Source organism: Chiloscyllium punctatum, unplaced genomic scaffold (genome assembly GCF_047496795.1).
Source record: "Chiloscyllium punctatum isolate Juve2018m unplaced genomic scaffold, sChiPun1.3 scaffold_441, whole genome shotgun sequence".
In the NCBI taxonomy this organism is placed as follows: domain Eukaryota; kingdom Metazoa; phylum Chordata; class Chondrichthyes; order Orectolobiformes; family Hemiscylliidae; genus Chiloscyllium; species Chiloscyllium punctatum.
The window spans coordinates 1-21,064 of NW_027310175.1; the positions used below are offsets into that span (position 1 = coordinate 1).

The window sequence follows — 21,064 nt, forward strand, 5'->3', positions numbered from 1 at the left end:
TGTCAGGGTGAGTGAGAGTGAGAGTGCGAGGGCTCCCATCGCCAGCCAGGTGCTCCACGAAGCCTTGGGGGGGGTGGGGGGGAAGTTGGCAGAGGTGCCAACACTAGCCAACGCGACTGGCGCTGATAGCGGCCTGGAGTTCAGCTTCACTCAGTAGGCGCAGGGTCCGCAGGGCAGAGATCAGCTGCTCCTTGGCATTCCCAATGAAGGTGTTGGTCAGGAAGGCGGGCAGCCCACCGAATCCGTCCCGCAGCGTGTACAGAGGGACCCGGATTATCCCCATCACCTGTGGGCATACAGTCAGCAGAGTGAGAAACCGGTGAGGGGGAGCGGTCAGTCAGGCGCTCGGGCAAACACAGGCAGCAAACCTCACACCGCCGAGCGGCTAACACAGGCAGAGAGACGGGCGGACCGCGGTGGAACAGGCAGAGAGACGGGCGGACCGCGGTGGAACAGGCAGAGAGACGGGCGGACCGCGGTGGAACAGGCAGAGAGACGGGCGGACCGCGGTGGAACAGGCAGAGAGACGGGCGGACCGCGGTGGAACAGGGCAGAGAGACGGGCGGACCGCGGTGGAACAGGCAGAGAGACGGGCGGACCGCGGTGGAACAGGCAGAGAGACGGGCGGACCGCGGTGGAACAGGCAGAGAGACGGCGGACCGCGGACCGCGGTGGAACAGGCAGAGACGGGCGGACCGCGGTGGAACAGGCAGAGAGACGGGCGGACCGTGGTGGAACAGGCAGAGAGACGGGCGGACCGCGGTGGAACAGACAGAGAGACGGGGCGGACCGCGGTGGAACAGGCAGAGAGAAACAGCCATGGACATGCACAGACAGTGACAGACTGACAGAGACACACACGACAGGCAGAGGGAGAGACGGGTGGAGAGAGGTACAACAGGCGGAGAACAGCGTCGAGACACAACAGACCCCTCCCTCAGAACTGACCATCCCACAGCAGTGACCCTCCCACAGCGCCCGCTCCCTCAGCACTGACCCTCCCACAGCGCCCGCTCCCTCAGCACTGACCCTCCCACAGCGCCCACTCCCTCAGCACTGACCCTCCCACAGCGCCCACTCCCTCAGCGCTGACCCACCCACAGCGCCCACTCCCTCAGCGCTGACCCTCCCACAGCCCCCCGCTCCCTCAGCACTGACCCTCCCACGGCCCCCGCTCCCTCAGCACTGACCCTCCCACGGCCCCCCGCTCCCTCAGCACTGACCCTCCCACAGCCCCCGCTCCCTCAGCACTGACCCTCCCTCAGCACTGACCCTCCCACAGTGCCCACTCCCTCAGCACTGACCCTCCCACAGCACCCGCTCCCTCAGCGCAGACCCTCCCATAGCCCCCTGGTCCTTAAGCACTGAGGCAGAGGTGGGAAGACACAACAGGCAGAGGCCTGTGACAGGCAATCAGCCAAAGTGACACATGACAGAGAGAGACAGATGGAGGGACACATTGACAAAGAGAGAAAAAGAGAGACACACGACACACAGAGACACACCATCGAGAGAGATAGACAGACATGAGAAAGAAAGAGAGCACGCGTCCAACACACAACATGCACATTTACACAACGAACAGCGAGAAGGGAGGGGAGGAGGAGTGAGCCAGGAATAGACAGCAAGCTGTGTCTGTGTGTGTATTTTGAGTATATGGTCATGTGAATACACTTCAAGGCCAGGCAGACATGAACAAATCACCAGCAGCATGACCCCAAGTGTTTCCCAATCAATGACAGAGCTCTGGAATCAATCAGCGATTGCAATCAAAAGCGAATGTGCCAGATCATATAGTGACAAGCTGCCCATCGATATAAAAGGGATAATGGCAGCCTCAGGGGAACCTTGGTTGTGGATCAGTGGGCTGGCTTCAGGAGCTGGAGAGAACACTCTTCATCATCCCGAGCCTATGGGGTATTTACACCCAGCACAGGGCAGAGGGGGGGGGCGCTGGGCACTGACCCTCCCTCAGCACTGACCCTCCCACAGCCCCCACTCCCTCAGCACTGACCCTCCCACAGCCCCCACTCCCTCAGCACTGACCCTCCCACAGCACCCACTCCCTCGGCACTGACCCTCCCACAGCACCCACTCCCTCGGCACTGACCCTCCCTCAGCACCCACTCCCTCGGCACTGACCCTCCCTCAGCACCCACTCCCTCGGCACTGACCCTCCCTCAGCACCCACTCCCTCGGCACTGACCCTCCCTCAGCACCCACTCCCTCGGCACTGACCCTCCCTCAGCACCCACTCCCCTCAGCCCCCACTCCCTCAGCACTGACCCTCCCTCAGCACTGACCCTCCCCTCAGCACTGACCCTCCCACAGCCCCACTCCCTCAGCACTGACCCTCCCTCAGCACTGACCCTCCCTCAGCACTGACCCTCCCTCAGCACTGACCCTCCCTCAGCACTGACCCTCCCACAGCCCCCACTCCCTCAGCACTGACCCTCCCACAGCCCCCACTCCCTCAGCACTGACCCTCCCCTCAGCACTGACCCTCCCACAGCCCCCACTCCTCAGCACTGACCCTCCCTCAGCACTGACCCTCCCACAGCCCCCACTCCCTCAGCGCTGACCCTCCCACAGCCCCCACTCCCTCAGCGCTGACCCTCCCACAGTCCCCACTACCCTCAGCACTGACCCTCCCACAGCCCCCGAGCCTCCCTCAGTTCACATGTGGACTGTTCCTGATGCGGGTGTACCGGGTGGAACCAGACTGACAGCGGGGCCTGGGAACACGAAGGAGGGGAATGAACCTGACTGTGCAGGACACTGGGGCTGATTCGGGGGTGGTGTGGCGGGAGGGAGGGAGGGAGGGAGGGGCAGTTACGTACTATTTGGTGTCCCACCCGACTCCGGGGTGAACCACGGGGTAGCCTCACCAAGGCTAACTCCCACCCGAGTACACCTGATCCCCACAGAGTCCGGGACAACAGGCCCACGGCCTCTCTGGGTGACAGCATGGGATCCTGCCGTGCTTTGTGTGAGAGAGGGAGAGGGAGAGGGAGAGAGAGAGGGAGGGAGAGAGGGAGGGAGAGAGGGAGGGAGAGAGGGAGGGAGAGAGGGAGGGAGAGAGGGAGGGAGAGAGGGAGGGAGAGGCAGGGGAGAGGGACACAGACAGGACAGAGACACAGACAGACAGAGACACAGAGAGAGACAGACAGAGAGACAGACAGAGAGAGACAGAGACAGAGAGACAGTGTGTGTGTGCCCCTGTCGGCCTGTGTGCGGTGGAAATCGCTCCCTTACCTCACGGCCGTGATCCTTGGCCTGAACAGCGGACAGCTCGACCTTGTGCAGCTCCTCCAGCGAGATCTTCTTGGTGTAGAAGTGGGCGACCACCTTCTGGAGCAGGGCCCTCGGTGGCATGGGAACTGGCGTAGTCCGATTCGGTGATGCACAGCATCGTGGGGTCACAGCCCAGCTCCTCGGAGAGCTCACGGTTCAGACCATCCTCCAGTGTACCGTCCCGCAGATCCACAAACCCGCCCCGGGGGAACCCAATCTTCCCGTCAAACCGCATCTGCATCTGAGAGCGGAGAGAGACAGACAGAGGGGGGAGGGAGGGATGTGAGCGGAGGACACACACACAGGCACAGTCACAGACACAGACACCCTCGCAAAGGCACAGGGCCATACAAATGTGTGTGCGCGCGCACCCCCTCCTCCTCCTTCCCCACCCACACATACACACACACCCCCACAGGCACGTACAAACACACGCGCACACACCCCCACGGCATGTACAAACACGCGTGCACACAACCCCACCCCCACAGGCACGTACAAACACACGTGCACACAACCCCACACCCACAGGCACGTACAAACACGCGCGCACTCACCCCCACCCCCACAGGCACGTACAAACACGCGCGCACACCCCCCCACACCCACAGGCACGTACAAACACGCGCGCACACACACACAGACACGTACAAACACGCGCGCACACTCCCACACACACAGACACGTACAAACACGCACGCACACCCCCCCACACCCCACGTACAAACACGCGCGCACCCCCGCCACACCCACAGGCACGTACAAACACGCGCGCACCACCCCCACACACCCACAGGCACGTACAAACACACACGCACACACACACACGCACACCCCCCACACCCACAGGCACGTACACACACGCGCGCACAACCCCCACACCCACAGGCACGTACAAACACGCGCGCACTCACCCCCCACAGGCACGTACAAACACGCGCGCACACACCCCCACACCCACAGGCACATACAAACACGCGCGCACTCACCCCCACAGGCACGTACAAACACGCGCGCACAACCCCCACACCCACAGGCACGTACAAACACGCGCGCACTCACCCCCACAGGCACGTACAAACACGCGCGCACACACCCCCACACCCACAGGCACATACAAACACGCGCACACACCCCCACAGGCACGTACAAACACACGCGCACACACACACACACACCGAGGCACGTACAAACTCATGCGCACACCCCCCCCACACCCAAAGGCACGTACAAATACGCGCGCACACACCCCCACACCCACAGGCACGTACAAACACGCGCGCACACACACCCCCACCCCCACAGGCACGTACAAACACACGCGCACACAGCCCCCCATCCACAGGCACGTACAAACACGCACGCACTCACCCCCACACGCAAGCACAAACCCCCGCACCCACAGGCACGTACAAACACGCGCGCGCACACACAGAGACGTACAAACACGCGCGCGCACACACAAGACATGAACAAACACGCACGCACTCACCCCCACCCCCACAGGCACGTACAAACACGCGCGCACACCCCCCACCCCCACAGGCACGTACAAACACACACGCACGCACACACCCCCAACACCCACAGACACGTACAAACACGCGCGCACACCCCCCCCCACACCCACAGACACGGACAAACACGCACACACACACACCCACAGGCATGTACAGACACGCACGCACACCCCCACACCCACAGGCTCGTACAAACACGCGCGCGCACACCCCCCACACCCACAGGCACGTATAAACATGCGCGCACACACACACCCACACCCACAGGCATGTACAGACACGCACGCACACACCCCCACAGGCACGTACAGACACGCACGCACACAAGCCCCACACACACGTTCAACCACGCGCGCACACACCCCCCACACCCACAGGCACGTACAAACACGCGCGCACACACCCCCACACCCAAAGGCACGTACAAACACGCACGCACACACCCCCGCACCCGCAGGCACGCACAAACACACACGCACAAACCCCCGCACCCACAGGCACGCACAAACAGGCGCGCACACACCCTAACCCCCCCAGGCACGTACAAACGCGCGTACACACACAGACATGTACAAACACGCGCGCACACACACAGACAAATACAAACACGCGTGCACACACACACAGACACGTACAAACACGCGCGCACACACACACAGACACGTACAAACACGCGCGCACACACACAGACACGTACAAACACGCGCGCACACACACACGCACACAGACACGTGCAAACACGTGCACACACACCCCCACACCCACAGGCACGTACAAACACGCACGCACACCCCCCCACACCCACGTACAAACACGCGCGCACACCTCCCCACACCCACAGGCACGTACAAACACGCGCGCACCCCCGCCACACCCACAGGCACGTACAAACACGCGCGCACCCCCCCACACACCCACAGGCACGTATAAACACACACGCACACCCCCCACACCCACAGGCACGTACAAACACGCGCGCACAACCCCCACACCCACAGGCACGTACAAACACGCGCGCACTCACCCCCACAGGCACGTACAAACACGCGCGCACACACCCCCACACCCACAGGCACATACAAACACGCGCACACACCCCCACAGGCACGTACAAACACACACGCGCACACACACACACACACCGAGGCACGTACAAACTCATGCGCACACCCCCCCACACCCACAGGCACGTACAAATACGCGCGCACACACCCCCACACCCACAGGCACGTACAAACACGCGCGCACACACCCCCACCCCCACAGGCACGTACAAACACACGCGCACACAGCCCCCCATCCACAGGCACGTACAAACACGCACGCACTCACCCCCACACGCAAGCACAAACACGCGCGCACTCACCCCCGCACCCACAGGCACGTACAAACACGCGCGCGCACACACAGAGACGTACAAACACGCGCGCGCACACACAGACACGTACAAACACGCGCGCGCACAGACACGTACAAACACGCACGCACTCACCCCCACCCCCACAGGCACGTACAAACACGCGCGCACACCCCCCCACCCCCACAGGCACGTACAAACACACACGCAGGCACACACCCCCAACACCCACAGGCACGTACAAACACGCGCGCACACACCCCCACACCCACAGGCACATACAAACACGCGCACACACCCCCACAGGCACGTACAAACACACACGCGCACACACACACCGAGGCACGTACAAACTCATGCGCACACCCCCCCACACCCACAGGCACGTACAAATACGCGCGCACACACCCCCACACCCACAGGCACGTACAAACACGCGCGCACACACCCCCACCCCCACAGGCACGTACAAACACACGCGCACACAGCCCCCCATCCACAGGCACGTACAAACACGCACGCACTCACCCCCACACGCAAGCACAAACACGCGCGCACTCACCCCCGCACCCACAGGCACGTACAAACACGCGCGCGCACACACAGAGACGTACAAACACGCGCGCGCACACACAGACACGTACAAACACGCGCGTGCACAGACACGTACAAACACGCACGCACTCACCCCCACCCCCACAGGCACGTACAAACACGCGCGCACACCCCCCCACCCCCACAGGCACGTACAAACACACACGCAGGCACACACCCCCAACACCCACAGACACGTACAAACACGCGCGCACACCCCCCCCACACCCACAGACACGGACAAACACGCACACACACACACCCACAGGCATGTACAGACACGCACGCACACCCCCACACCCACAGGCACGTACAAACACGCGCACACACCCCCACCCCTACAAGCATGTACAGACACGCACGCACACCCCCTCACACCCACAGGCACGTACAAACACGCGCACACACACACACACACCCACAGGCACCTACAGACACGCACACACCCCCACCCCTACAGGCATGTACACACACGCACGCACACCCCCCCACACCCACAGGCACATACAAACACGCGCACACACCCCCACACCCACAGGCACCTACAAACACGCACACACCCCCACCGGCACGTACATACACGCACACACCCCCACCCCCACAGGCACGTACAAACACATGTGCACACACCCCCACACCCACAGGCACGTACAAACACACGCGCACAGGCACGTACAAACACGTGCGCACACACCCCCACACCCACAGGCACCTACAAACACGCGCGCACCCCCCCACACACCCACAGGCACCTACAAACACGCGCGCACACCCCCCCACACCAACAGGCACCTACAAACACGCGCGCACACACCCCCACACCCACGTACAAACACGTGCGCGCACACACCCCCACAGGCCCGTACAAACAAGCGCACACACCCCCACAGGCACGTACAAACACATGCGCACACACACACACAGAGGCACGTACAAACATACGCGCGCACACAGCCCCACACCCACAGGCACATACAAACACGCGCGCGCGCACACACACACAGGCACGAACAAACACACGCGCGCGCACACACAGGCACGTACAAACACGCGCGCGCGCGCACACACAGGCACGTACAAACACGCGCGCGCGCACACACAGGCACGTACAAACACGCGCGCGCGCACACACAGGCACGTACAAACACACACGCGCGCGCACCCACAGGCACGTACAAACACGCGCACACAAACCCCCGCACCCACAGGCACGCACAAACAGGCGCGCACACACCCTAACCCCCCAGGCACGTACAAACAAACGCGCGTACACACACAGACACGTACAAACACGCGCGCACACACACAGACAAATACAAACACGCGTGCACACACACACAGACACGTACAAACACGCGCGCACACTCCCACACACCCACAGGCACGTACAAACACGCACGCACACCCCCCCACACCCACAGGCACGTACAAACACGCGCGCACACCCCCCCCACACCCACAAGCACGTACAAACACGCGCGCACCCCCGCCACACCCACAGGCACGTACAAACAGGCGCGCACCCCCCCCCACACACCCACAGGCACGTACAAACACACGCGCACCCCCCCACACCCACAGGCACGTACAAACACACACGCACACCCCCCCACACCCACAGGCACGTACAAACACGCGCGCACAACCCCCACACCCACAGGCACGTACAAACACGCGCGCACTCACCCCCACCCCCACAGGCACGTACAAACACGCGCGCAGACACCCCCACACCCACAGGCACGTACAAACACGCGCGCGCACACCCCCACACCCACAGGCACGTACAAACACGCGCACACCCCCCCCACAGGCACGTACAAACACACACGCGCACACACACACAGAGGCACGTACAAACTCATGCGCACACCCCCCCCCACACCCACAGGCACGTACAATTACGCGCGCACACACCCCCACACCCACAGGCACGTACAAACACGCGCGCACACACCCCCACCCCCACAGGCACGTACAAACACACGCGCACACAGCCCCACATCCACAGGCACGTACAAACACGCACGCACTCACCCCCACAGGCACGTACAAACACGCACGCACACACCGCCCCCCACACCCACAGGCACGTACAAACACGCATACCCACCCCCATACCCACAGGCATGTACAAACACGCACGCACGCACACACACCCACACGCAAGCACAAACACGCGCGCACTCACCCCCGCACCCACAGGCACGTACAAACACGCGCGCGCACACACAGAGACGTACAAACACGCTCGCGCACACACAGACACGTACAAACACGCACGCACTCACCCCCACCCCCACAGGCACGTACAAACACGCGCGCACACCCCCCCACCCCCACAGGCACGTACAAACACGCACACACACACACCCACAGGCATGTACAGACACGCACGCACACCCCCCCACACCCACAGGCATGTACAAACACGCGCACACACACACACCCACCCACAGGCACCTACAGACACGCACACACCCCCACCCCTACAGGCATGTACACACACGCACGCACACCCCCCCACACCCACAGACACGTACAAACACGCGCACACACCCCCACACCCATAGGCACCTACAAACACGCACACACCCCCACCGGCACGTACATACACGCACACACCCCCACCCCCACAGGCACGTACAAACACATGTGCACACACCCCCACACCCACAGGCACATACAAACATGTGCGCACACACCCCCACACCCACAGGCACCTACAAACATGCGCGCACACCCCCCCACACCCACAGGCACCTACAAACACGCGCGCACACACCCACCCCCACAGGCACATACAAACACGCACGCACACACCCCCACACCACACCAACAGGCACCTACAAACACGCGCGCACACACCCCCACACCCACGTACAAACACGTGCGCACACACAGACACGTACAAACACACGCGCGCACACACACACACACACACACACACAGGCACGTACAAACACACACGCACGCACACAGCCCCACACCCACAGGCACGTACAAACACGCGCGCGCACAACCCCATCCCCACAGGCACGTACAAACACGTGCGCACACAGCCCCACATCCACAGGCACGTACAAACACGCACGCACTCACCCGCACAGGCACGTACAAACACGCACTCACACACCCCCCCACACCCACAGGCACGTACAAACACGCATACCCACCCCCATACCCACAGGCACGTATAAACACGCGCGCGCGCACACACAGGCACGTACAAACACGCGCGCGCGCACACACAGGCACGTACAAACGCGCGCGCGCACACACAGGCACGTACAAACACGCGCGCGCGCACACAGGCACGTACAAACACGCGCGCGCGCACACACAGGCACGTACAAACACACACGCGCGCGCACCCACAGGCACGTACAAACACGCGCGCGCACCCACAGGCACGTACAAACACGCGCGCGCACCCACAGGCATGTACAAACACGCGCGCGCACCCACAGGCACGTACAAACACGCGCGCGCACCCACAGGCACGTACAAACACGCGCACACACACCCGCACACCCACAGGCACGTACAGACACGCACGCACACAAGCCCCACACACACGTTCAAACACGCGCGCACACACCCCCACACCCACAGGCACGGACAAACACGCGCGCACACACCCCCGCAGGCACGTACAAACACGCACGCACACACCCCCGCACCCGCAGGCACGCACAAACACGCGCACACACCCCCACACCCACAGGCACCTACAAACACGCACACACCCCCACCGGCACGTACATACACGCACACACCCCCACAGGCACGTACAAACACATGTGCACACACCCCCACACCCACAGGCACGTACAAACACACGCGCACAGGCACGTACAAACACGTGCGCACACACCCCCACACCCACAGGCACCTACAAACACGCGCGCACACACCCACCCCCACAGGCACATACAAACACGCACGCACACACCCCCACACCAACAGGCACCTACAAACACGCGCGCACACACCCCCACACCCACGTACAAACACGTGCGCAAACACAGAGGCACATACAAACACACGCGCGCACACAGCCCCACACCCACAGGCACGTACAAACATGCGCGCACACAGCCCCACATCCACAGGCACGTACAAACACGCATACCCACCCCCATACCCACAGGCATGTACAAACACGCACGCGCACACACACACCCACACGCACACAGCCCCGCATCCACAGGCACGTATAAACACGCGCGCACACACAGACACGTACAAACACGCGCGCGCTGCGCGCACACACAGGCACGTACAAACACGCGCGCACACACAGGCACGTACAAACACGCGCGCGCGCACACACAGGCACGTACAAACACGCGCGCGCGCACACACAGGCACGTACAAACACGCGCGCGTGCGCACACACAGGTACGTACAAACACGCGCGCGTGCGCACACACAGGTACGTACAAACACGCGCGCGCGCACGCACAGGCACGTACAAACACGCGCGCGCGCACACACAGGCACGTACAAACACGCGCGCGCGCACACACAGACACGTACAAACACGCGCGCGCGCGCGCGCACACACAGGCACGTACAAACACGCGCGCGCGCACACACAGGCACGTACAAACACGCGCGCGCGCACACACAGGCACGTACAAACACGCGCGCGCGCACACACAGGCACGTACAAACACGCGCGCGCGCACACACAGGCACGTACAAACACACACGCGCGCGCACCCACAGGCACGTACAAACGCGCGCGCGCGCACACACAGGCACGTACAAACACGCGCGCACACACAGGCACGTACAAACACGCGCGCGCGCACACACAGGCACGTACAAACACACACGCGCGCGCACCCACAGGCACGTACAAACACGCGCGCGCACCCACAGGCACGTACAAACACGCGCGCGCACCCACAGGCATGTACAAACACGCGCGCGCACCCACAGGCACGTACAAACACGCGCGCGCACCCACAGGCACGTACAAACACGCGCACACACACCCGCACACCCACAGGCACGTACAGACACGCACGCACACAAGCCCCACACACACGTTCAAACACGCGCGCACACACCCCCACACCCACAGGCACGGACAAACACGCGCGCACACACCCCCGCAGGCACGTACAAACACGCACGCACACACCCCCGCACCCGCAGGCACGCACAAACACGCGCGCACAAACCCCCGCACCCACAGGCACGCACAAACACGCGCACACACCCCCACACCCACAGGCACCTACAAACACGCACACACCCCCACCGGCACGTACATACACGCACACACCCCCACAGGCACGTACAAACACATGTGCACACACCCCCACACCCACAGGCACGTACAAACACACGCGCACAGGCACGTACAAACACGTGCGCACACACCCCCACACCCACAGGCACCTACAAACACGCGCGCACACACCCACCCCCACAGGCACATACAAACACGCACGCACACACCCCCACACCAACAGGCACCTACAAACACGCGCGCACACACCCCCACACCCACGTACAAACACGTGCGCACACACAGAGGCACGTACAAACACACGCTCGCACACAGCCCCACACCCACAGGCACCTACAAACACGCGCGCACACACCCACCCCCACAGGCACATACAAACACGCACGCACACACCCCCACACCAACAGGCACCTACAAACACGCGCGCACACACCCCCACACCCACGTACAAACACGTGCGCAAACACAGAGGCACGTACAAACACACGCGCGCACACAGCCCCACACCCACAGGCACGTACAAACACGCGCGCGCACAACCCCACCCCCACAGGCACGTACAAACACGCGCGCACACAGCCCCACATCCACAGGCACGTACAAACACGCATACCCACCCCCATACCCACAGGCATGTACAAACACGCACGCGCACACACACACCCACACGCACACAGCCCCGCATCCACAGGCACGTATAAACACGCGCGCACACACAGACACGTACAAACACGCGCGCGCGCGCGCACACACAGGCACGTACAAACACGCGCGTGCGCACACACAGGCACGTACAAACACGCGCGCGCGCACACACAGGCACGTACAAACACGCGCGCGCGCGCACACACAGGCACGTACAAACACGCGCGCGCGCACACACAGGCACGTACAAACACGCGCGCGCGCACACACAGGCACGTACAAACACGCGCGCGCGCACACACAGGCACGTACAAACACGCGCGCGCGCACACACAGGCACGTACAAACACGCGCGCGCGCACACACAGGCACGTACAAACACGCGCGCGCGCACACACAGGCACGTACAAACACGCGCGCGCGCACACAGGCACGTACAAACACGCGCGCGCGCACACACAGGCACGTACAAACACACACGCGCGCGCACCCACAGGCACGTACAAACACGCGCACACACACCCGCACACCCACAGGCACGTACAGACACGCACGCACACAAGCCCCACACACACGTTCAAACACGCGCGCACACACCCCCACAGGCACGGACAAACACGCGCGCACACACCCCCGCAGGCACGTACAAACACGCACGCATGCACACACACCCACACCCACAGGCACGTACAAACACGCTCGCACACACCCCCACACCCGCAGGCACGCACAAACAGGCGCGCACACACCCAACCCCCCCAGGCACGTACAAACGCGCGCACACACACAAATACAAACACGCGCGCACACACACACAGACACGTACAAACACGCGCACACAAACCCCCACACCCACAGGCACATACAAACACGCGCGCACAAACCCCCACACCCACAGGCACGTACAAACACGTGCGCACACACCCCCACAGGCAAGTACAAACACGCGCGCACACACCCGCACACCCACAGGCACGTACAAACACGCGCGCACACACCCCCACACCCACAGGCACGTACAAACACGTGCGCACACACACCCCCACAGGCACGTACAAACACGCGCGCGCACACCCCCACAGGCACGTACAAACACGCGCGCACACCCCCCCCACAGGCACGTACAAACATGCGCGCACACCCCCCCACAGGCACGTACAAACACGCGCGCACACCCCCCCAACAGGCACGTACAAACACGCGCGCACACCCCCCCACAGGCACATACAAACACGCGCGCACACCCCCCCACAGGCACATACAAACACGCGCGCACACCCCCCCACAGGCACGTACAAACATGCACACACACCCCCACACCAACAGGCACGTACAAACACGTGTGCACACACCCCTGCACCCACAGGCACGTACAAACACGCACGCACACCCACAGGCACGTACAAACACGCGCACACACACCCCCACACCCACAGACACGTACAAACACGCGCGCACACACCTCCATACACACACCCAAGTACAAACACGTGCGCACACACCCCCACACCCACAGGCATGTACAAACACGCACACACACCCCCACAGGCACGTACAAACACGCACACACACCCCCAAACCCACAGGCATGTCGAGACACACGCGCACACACCCCCACACCCACAGGCATGTACAGACAGGCGCGCACACACCCCCACAGGCATGTACAGACAGGCGTGCACACACCCCCACGGCATGTACAGACACGCGCGCACACACCCCCACACCCACAGGCATGTACAGACACGCGCGCACACACCCCCGTACACCCACAGGCACGTACAAACATGCACACACCCCCACACCCACAGACACAGACACGTACAAACACACACGCACACACCCCCACACCCACAGGCACGTACAAACAAGCGCGCACAGACACCCACACCCACGTACAGACACGCGCGCACACACCCCCAAACCCACAGACACGTACAGACACGCGCGCACACACCCCCACACCCACAGGCACGTATAAACATGCGCGCACACCCACACCCACAGGCACGTACAGACACGCGCACACCCCCCCCACACCCACAGGCACAGGCACGTACAGACACGCATGCGCACACCCCCACACCCACAGGCACGTACAAACACGCGCGCACACACCCCCACACCCAAAGGCATGTACAAACACGCACGCACACACCCCCGCACCCGCAGGCACGCACAAACACGCGCGCACAAACCCCCGCACCCACAGGCACGCACAAACAGGTGCGCACACACCCTAACCCCCCCAGGCACGTACAAACAAACGCGCGTACACACACAGACAAATACAAACACGCGCGCACACACACACAGACACGTACAAACACGCGCGCACACACAGACACGTACAAACACGCGCGCACACTCCCACATACACAGACACGTGCAAACACGTGCACACACACCCCCACACCCACAGGCACGTACAAACACGCGCGCGCACACCCCCACCCCCACAGGCACGTACAAACACGCGCGCACACCCCCCCACCCCCACAGGCCGTACAAACACACGCGCATCCCCCAAACACCCACAGGCACGTACAAACACGCGCGCACCCCCCCCCCACACCCACAGGCACGTACAAACACACACGCACACCCCCGGACACCCACAGGCACGTACAAACACACGCGCACACCCCCCCACACCCACAGGCATGTACAAACACGCGCGCACAACCCCCACACCCACAGGCACGTACAAACACGCGCGCACACACCCCCACACCCACAGGCACGTACAAACACGCGCGCACACACCCCCACACCCACAGGCACGTACAAATACGCGCACACCGCCCCACAGGCACATACAAACACACACACACACACACAGAGGCACGTACAAACTCACGCACACACCCCCCCCACACCCACAGGCACGTACAAACACGCGCGCACACACAGACACATACAAACACGCGCGCGCACACACAGACACGTACAAACACGCACGGACTCACCCCCACCCCCACAGGCACGTACAAACACGCGCGCACACACCCCCACCCCCACAGGCATGTACAAACACGCACACACACACACCCACACCCACAGGCATGTACAGACACGCACGCACACCCCCACACCCACAGGCACGTACAAACACGCGCACACACACCCACACCCACAGGCACCTACAAACACGCACACACCCCCACCCCTACAGGCATGTACAGACACGCACGCACACCCCCCCACACCCACAGGCACGTACAAACACGCGCACACACACACACACCCACAGGCACCTACAGACACGCACACACCCCCACCCCTACAGGCATGTACACACACGCACGCACACCCCCCCACACCCACAGGCATGTACAAACACGCGCACACACCCCCACACCCACAGGCACCTACAAACACGCACACACCCCCACCCCCACAGGCACGTACAAACACGCACACACCCCCACCCCCACAGGCACGTACAAACACGTGTGCACACACCGCCACACCCACAGGCACGTACAAACACACGCGCACAGGCACGTACAAACACGTGCGCACACACCCCCACACCCACAGGCACCTACAAACACGCGCGCACACACCCCCACACCCACAGGCACCGACAAACACGCGCGCACACACCCCCACACCCACAGGCACGTACAAACACGCGCACACCCCCCCACAGGCACGTACAAACACACACACACACACACACACACAGAGGCACGCACAAACTCATGCGCACACCCCCCCACACCCACAGGCACGTACAAATACGCGCGCACACATCCCACACCCACAGGCACGTACAAACACGCGCACACACACCCCCACACCCACAGGCACGTACAAACGCGCGCACACTGCCCCACATCCACAGGCACGTACAAACGCGCGTGCACACCCCCACCCCCACAGGAACGTACAAACACGCGCGCACACAGCCCCACATCCACAGGCACGTACAAACACGCACGCACACACCCCCACAGGCACGTACAAACACGCGCGCACACACACCCACACGCAAGCACAAACACGCTCGCACACAGCCCCGCATCCACAGGCACGTACAAACGCACGCGCGCGCACACACAGGCACGTACAAACGCACGCGCGCGCGCACACAGGCACGTACAAACACGCGCGCGCGCACACAGGCACGTACAAACACGCGCGCGCGCACACAGGCACGTACAAACACGCGCGCGCGCACACACAGGCACGCACAAACACGCGCACACACCCCCACACCCCCAGGCAGGTACAAACACGTACACACATACACACACACACAGACACGTGCAAACACACCCCCACCCACACAGGCACATACAAACACGCGCGCACTCACCCCCACCCACACAGGCACGTACAAACATGCGCGCACTCACCCCCACACCCACAGGCACGTACAAACACGCGCGCACTCACCCCCACAGGCACGTACAAACACGCGCGCACTCACCCCCACAGGCACGTACAAACACGCACGCACTCACCCCCACACCCACAGGCACGTACAAACACACATACCCACCCCCATACCCACAGGCACGTACAAACACGCATACCCACCCCCATACCCACAGGCAGGTACAAACACGCACACCCACCCCCATACCCACAGGCAGGTACAAACACGCACACACACCCCCCCACCCCCACAGGCACATACAAACACGCACGCACACCCCCCCACCCCCACAGGCACATACAAACACGCACGCACGCACACACCCCAACCCCCACAGGCACCTACAAATGTGTGCACACGCAGACCCCGGTATTGAACCCCATTCACAGACACCCGCAGTGCCCCAGATGTTGATCTATTCCTCAACCCCATGGCTACCATATTCACGGCTGCGTGGAGTCAGCCCTGTCCCAAGTCAGTTGCCCCCCCTACCCCCCCTCACCTGAGTCTTTCCCCTCCCAATCTCAGAATCCCTGCCATGTGAGCAGGCGATCCAACTTAGTGAATGCACCCTGACCCTCTGAAGAGGTCCTGGCACCACTGTTGTTCATCGTTGATATAAACCATTTGGGGTGAGAACACAGAGGACGTGGTTAATAAGTTTACGGATGACACCAAGCCTGGTGGGTACAGCGGACAGTGAGAAAGGTGATCGAATATGACAACAGGATCGCAGTCAACTGGGTGAATGGACTGAGGAGCAGCAGATGGGAGTTTCATTTGGATAAATGGAACGTTTCACATTTCGATGCAACGGACCAGGACGGACACAACTGAAAGTTGAGCCTTGGGGAGTATTGTCAAACAGAGAGACCGAAGGGTTCAGGGACATCATTGTGTTGTAGTTTGCAGCACAGGCTGGTTCAGATGGCGTTTCGGACACTTGCGTTCATCGCTCGGAGCTTTGAGTGTAGAAGCTGGGAGGTCTACAGGAGATTGGTTGGGCCGCTTTTGGAATACTGCGTTCAATTGCGACAGAACCTCGACAGAGTCTGGAAACAGGCCATACAGCCCAACGGGTCCTCACCGACCTCTGAAGAGCATCCCACCCAGACTCATTTCACACCCCCCCCCCCTCCACGCCCAATGCTGCTACCCTTCGAACCCCACATTTCCCACAGCCAACACACCGAAGCAACACATCCCAGAACACCCCAGACAATTTAGCACGGCCAATCCACCCTAACCTGTACATCCCTGGGCACTACGGGACAATTTAGCACGGCCAATCCCCCCTAACCTGTACATCCCTGGGCACTACGGGACAATTTAGCACGGCCAATCCACCCGAACCTGCACATCCCTGGGCACTAAGGGACAATTTAGCACAGCCAATCCACCCTAACCTGTACATCCCTGGGCACTACGGGGACAATTTAGCACGGCCAATCCACCCTAACCTGTACATCCCTGGGCACTACGGGGACAATTTAGCACGGCCAATCCACCCTAACCTGTACATCCCTGGGCACTAAGGGACAATTTAGCACAGCCAATCCACCCTAACCTGTACATCCCTGGGCACTACGGGGACAATTTAGCACGGCCAATCCACCCTAACCTGTACATCCCTGGGCACTACGGGGACAATTTAGCACAGCCAATCCACCCTAACCTGTACATCCCTGGGCACTACGGGGACAATTTAGCACGGCCAATCCACCCTAACCTGTACATCCCTGGGCACTACGGGGACAATTTAGCACGGCCAATCCCACCCTAACCTGCACATCCCTGGGCACTAAGGGACAATTTAGCACGGCCAATCCACCCTAACCTGTACATCCCTGGGCACTAAGGGACAATTTAGCACGGCCAATCCACCCTAAGCTGTACATCCCTGGGCACTACGGGGACAATTTAGCACGGCCAATCCACCCTAACCTGTACATCCCTGGGCACTACGGGGACAATTTAGCACGGCCAATCCACCCTAAGCTGTACACCCCTGGGCACTATGGGGACAATTTAGCACGGCCAATCCACCCTAAGCTGTACATCCCTGGGCACTACGGGGACAATTTAGCACGGCCAATCCACCCTAAGCTGTACACCCCTGGGCACTATGGGGACAATTTAGCACAGCCAATCCACCCTAACCTGTACATCCCTGGGCACTACGGGGACAATTTAGCACGGCCAATCCACCCTAACCTGTACATCCCTGGGCACTACGGGGACAATTTAGCACGGCCAATCCACCCTAACCTGTACATCCCTGGGCACTAAGGGACAATTTAGCACAGCCAATCCACCCTAACCTGTACATCCCTGGGCACTACGGGGACAATTTAGCACGGCCAATCCACCCTAACCTGTACATCCCTGGGCACTACGAGACAATTTAGCACGGCAAATCCACCCTAACCTGCACATCCCTGGGCACTACGGGGACAATTTAGCACGGCCAATCCACCCTAACCTGTACATCCCTGGGCACTACGAGACAATTTAGCACGGCAAATCCACCCTAACCTGTACATCCCTGGGCACTACGGGGACAATTTAGCACGGCCAATCCACCCTAACCTGTACATCCCTGGGCACTACGAGACAATTTAGCACGGCCAATCCCACCCTAACCTGCACATCCCTGGGCACTACGAGACAATTTAGCACGGCAAATCCACCCTAACCTGCACATCCCTGGGCACTACGGGGACAATTTAGCACGGCCAATCCACCCTAACCTGTACATCCCTGGGCACTACGGGGACAATTTAGCACGGCCAATCCACCCTAACCTGTACATCCCTGGGCACTACGGGGACAATTTAGCACAGCCAATCCACCCTAACCTGTACATCCCTGGGCACTACGGGGACAATTTAGCACAGCCAATCCACCCTAACCTGTACATCCCTGGGCACTACGGGGACAATTTAGCACAGCCAATCCACCCTAACCTGTACATCCCTGGGCACTACGGGGACAATTTAGCACGGCCAATCCACCCTAACCTGTACATCCCTGGGCACTACGGGGACAATTTAGCACGGCCAATCCACCCTAACCTGTACATCCCTGGGCACTAAGGGACAATTTAGCACAGCCAATCCACCCTAACCTGTACATCCCTGGGCACTACGGGGACAATTTAGCACGGCCAATCCACCCTAATCTGTACATCCCTGGGCACTACGGGGACAATTTAGCACGGCCAATCCACCCTAACCTGTACATCCCTGGGCACTACGGGGACAATTTAGCACGGCCAATCCACCCTAACCTGCACATCCCTGGGCACTACGGGACAATTTAGCACGGCCAATCCACCCTAACCTGCACATCCGTGGGCACTACGGGGACAATTTAGCACGGCCAATCCACCCTAACCTGTACATCCCTGGGCACTATGGGACAATTTAGCACGGCCAATCCACCCTAACCTGTATATCCCTGGGAACTCTGGGGACAATTTAGCACGGCCAATCCACCCTAACCTGTACATCCCTGGGCACGATGGGGACAATTTAGCACGGCCAATCCACCCTAACCTGCACATCCCTGGGCACTACGGGGACAATTTAGCACGGCCAATCCCACCCTAACCTGTACATCCTTGGGCACTACGGGGACAATTTAGCAGACAATTTAGCACGGCCAATCCACCCCAACCTGCATATCTTTGGACTGTGGGAGGAAACCCACGCAGACACTGGGTGAATGTGCAAACTCCACACAGAGAGAGAGTTGCCCGAGGGTGGTATCGAATCCTGGTCCCTGGCGCTGAGAGGCTGCAGCGCTAACCACTGAGCAATCGTGCCGTCCAGTTTCATGTGTCGCTGCTGCAGGAACGATGTTGGGAAACTTGAAAAGGTTCAGAAAAGATTTGAAAGGATATTGCTTGGGTTGGAGAGTTCGGGCTACAGGGAGAGGCTGGATAGGCCGGGGGCTGTTCTCCCTGGAGCAGAGGCTGAGGGGTGACTATCTTATAGAGG

General features: G+C 61.2%; 1 protein-coding gene across 1 annotated transcript in view; it reads right to left on the reverse strand.

The window, feature by feature from the left end:
• Window positions 1-6: 6 nt before the first annotated feature.
• LOC140472773 (U8 snoRNA-decapping enzyme-like) overlaps window positions 7-21,064 on the reverse strand; it is a 33,574-nt gene continuing 12,516 nt past the window's right edge. Inside the window, 3 exon segments of the mRNA XM_072567516.1 lie at window positions 7-286; window positions 3,256-3,354; window positions 3,356-3,535. Of these exon segments, the coding sequence (XP_072423617.1) occupies window positions 104-286; window positions 3,256-3,354; window positions 3,356-3,535 (462 nt within the window). The 3' untranslated portion in view covers window positions 7-103.